This window comes from Aplysia californica, unplaced genomic scaffold, assembly GCF_000002075.1.
Source record: "Aplysia californica isolate F4 #8 unplaced genomic scaffold, AplCal3.0 scaffold00184, whole genome shotgun sequence".
NCBI lineage: Eukaryota > Metazoa > Mollusca > Gastropoda > Aplysiida > Aplysiidae > Aplysia > Aplysia californica.
The window spans coordinates 1,199,598-1,203,120 of NW_004797454.1; the positions used below are offsets into that span (position 1 = coordinate 1,199,598).

General features: G+C 37.8%; 1 protein-coding gene across 1 annotated transcript in view; it reads right to left on the reverse strand.

Annotated features, from left to right (window-relative positions):
• The window catches only part of LOC101853163 (protein wntless homolog), a 31,652-nt gene extending 31,276 nt beyond the window's left edge, over positions 1–376 (reverse strand). Inside the window, exon 1 of the mRNA XM_005098491.3 lies at positions 240–376. Within this exon, the coding sequence (XP_005098548.1) occupies positions 240–345 (106 nt within the window). The 5' untranslated portion in view covers positions 346–376. The remainder of the gene's footprint in view (positions 1–239) is intronic.
• Between the last annotated feature and the right edge of the window lie 3,147 nt (positions 377–3,523).

Sequence of the window (3,523 nt, forward strand, 5' to 3'; positions counted from 1 at the left end):
GGTCTGTATACTTTGTGACTTTGTTCCCGGTTACCGGGTCTGTATACACTCCCATAAAAAAGTGAGTCATGACATGGATCGGAAAGCAACAGGTAGAGGCTATTAAATGTCTAGATCTATAGTCTATGACTATGATGATATGAATCACTTCGCCTACTAAAAGGAAAGGCTTTCGAAAAGGTAAAGTCCACTTGAAAGAATAAAGCGATATTTAGATCTAGTCTGATCTCATCACCTACCAACTAATCCTCCTATCAAAAAGAAGACTGCCAGGATAAGAACTAGCGAGACACTTAAAATCAACAGCTTTCTATTGCTCAGAGTTTCAAGCACAACGCCAGCCATCTTGATTCCTACTTGAGAGTAGATATAATAATTTCTCTGTCTTATCTCATACGATATCATGTAACGATACTTAGGCCTAGGCCTCAAAGATAGATCACGAAGAGATAATCGATTCCACGATATATCATGGTATCGATGTCGAAATACTGTTTATTTGCACAAGGTGACAAATAATGCCACTGTTTTATTATCATTCTCTTTGAAGTGACCGGAAGCCTCAGTCTGTCTATCGTTATTTTAACTGTAAAAGTTACAACCTCGCTCCCTTCTTCTTCGTTGATGCACAATTTAGGCTGATTGACTAGGTCTGGGCTTCTGCGATATGTCATTATCATTCATTATGACAGTATTCTAAACTGCTCAACCCAATAGCGAATTCTTGTGATAAATGTACATCAAAACCCCCATCAAAGGCTCAAAAAATAAACAACGGACTTGAAAAGCGGTCGACTAAAACAAGGATTTCGTGAGGACAAAAATAGAAATATCTTTTCTTCTTATTATAATATATTATAAGTACATGTGATTGCAAATGGGAGGAGGAACAAAAGAAAAGAAAAATTTCATCATCGCCATTGTCTTTCGTTTTCTTTGACTTCCATTGCTAGATCCCAGGAGTAGTGTCGACTGCTGGTTTTTCAACCTGCAATACAACCAAGGACCTTGAGTGCAATTAATATTTTTTTTCTTTAATGTACATGCACAAAGTATATAGTTTTTCCTACTTAAGTTAAAGGGCCCCTTTCCTTCAGGCAGCCACTTTCCGATTTCAAAGGTTTTCATCTATCCTATTGTTTTTATAATGGCTACAGTATCTTCAGTTTTTGGTAGAAATTAATTTTGACTCTTCTAATCGATTTCAGAAAACCAGTTATAAAGGGGCTGTTCAAATATAATCTTACACTTGGAAGATGGGGGGGGATCTTTGGATCCAGTAAGAAAAGTGTAAGAAGGGAGGGGGGGTCTTGAACCAATGTAATATAATATTACACTTTCGTAAGGTGAAAAATTAACGGGGAAAAAAGGGTGGCGTTGGTCAAGAAAGGCTCCGTAGCCAAAGAGTGTGCAGAAGCGACAAGGATGTGGAAAATATTTTCCAAGTATTGCAGCATTGAAGAGGCACAAAGGCTTTACACAGGAGGGAGGAAGATAATGGAGGTGGAGGAAGAAGAGGAGGAAGAGGAGAAAGCAGGACTAGGATCCAAATTTGGAAGACAGCTCAGCAGATGCCCCTGGTTTTTTTAATCATATTTTGACATAATAATGAACAATGCCTTTGTTGATTATAGCTAATTTCACTTTTTGTTTTAAACATAATAGCATAATGATCAGTAATAGCAGATACAGTGGAATCCTGATAAAGTCAACGACTTGCTTATAATCAACTCTTGCTTACACAGTCAACATCACACTGTGGTCCAGTTTCTTACTTTCTTTGTTTAAGTAATTGTGTGTCTGACACGGTCAGCCGATTGAGTGTTAACCTTGCCTAAAGTCAATAATTTAAGAAGAGATATTTAGGGCCTGAGCTTGTGCTATGTGGTGTACACACCTCCAATTACTTCGTTCACTTATTATCTCTTGCTTTTGGTGACAACTTCAGAATTTTATACTCACTGAAATCGAGCTATCAGCTTGTTACCTGGTACATGTACTTTGTAATTAATTTGTAGCTAGCTGTCATCTTCCATTTTCAATGGCCAGTAGTACAACGAATAAAGTCAACCATGCTCAAACACTTATTTTCGGTCGCGAGGTCATGTTGACGTTATCAGAATTCACCACCGTAATTTATTTTATTTGTAATTAAGGCGCTTTTGACATTGACATGAGTCTCAATTATTTCCTTATTAGTAAGAATTCAGAGTGTATGCAATCTTTTGTTAATAATAAATTGCATTGTTTGAATGATTTACCCTGTAAATTTTTTTTTGTGAATGTAGAACTGCATATTATTTTAATGTGTATGTATGTGTGTATGCATGTTTTTCGTGAATATTATGTAAAGCGCATAGAATGATTGTAACAAGGATTGGTGCAATATAAATGCATATTATTATTATTAAAAGTGAACAATGTAATATTACGGGATTTTTAAAATGTAAATTATTTTTCTATTAATTTTTTTTTTTGTTTTTTTTTTTGGGGGGGGGGGCAGGTAAATGTAAGAGAAGTGTAAAGGAAGGGGTGCAAAAAGTCTCAAAAAAGGTGTAAGACTACATTTGAACTGCCCCTAAGGGATCTTTCAACTGTGCACATGTGCACAACTTACACAGAGACCAACCGCCTCCCAGATTTTTTTCGCCTTTTTCCGTTCGACTTTTCGATCTTACCTACCAGGGGTGTGGCTGAAAGACAGCAGTAATTAGAAGTAGCTAGGGAAGCAAAACATTTTGAGAGAGGAGCAAAGAGGGGGAGGGGTAAAGGTGAGAGAAGCCCAGGACTGGGGCAGGTTGGTGGAATGGGGAGAATAACTTACAGATGAAAGCAGATGGCAAAACAGGTCTAGCGAATAAGAAAGGAGGTGAAAGGAGAACATTTTAGTGAAGGACCTTTTTCCAGCGCTGTAGGCCTACGTGGAGTTTCGAACTCGGGAACTATTGAATGAGAGGCGAACACTGTAACTGTACGTGCCCATAATATGCTATATATAGGAGACTATTATTATTATTTTCATTATCATTATCATATATATGTTACAGTAAGAATGCGTACCTAGTGAATACGCGTAATCGCTGAATATTTTAGTAAGTGAATACACGTAATCCCCGTTTCACTCGGGGGTTTCACGTAATCACTGAAATTTCTAGTGATTACGCGAAATCTCTAAAATTAGACCTATCATTTTACGTGTTTTTACTACTGATCATCCAGTGAATTCACGTATACTAGCCCCGCCACTGTACAAGGATTACGCGTTTTCACTGAACTATTCAGTGATTACGCGTATTAACTAGATTGATCTACGTGTTCTTACTGTAACATAGATATATGCCAGCTGGCAAACAAGGGGACAACGTTTGTGTGTGTGCCAGTTCCACTTGTTGATCGAGGGAGAGGCGATCCTAGAAATATCCTTGGTGTCATAATTGACAGAACAGAAGATAGCCGTAAAAACTGGTTTGTATTCCAGAAATCAGTTCGATCTGTGCCCTGAGCGTCTTCTGAACACTGACGA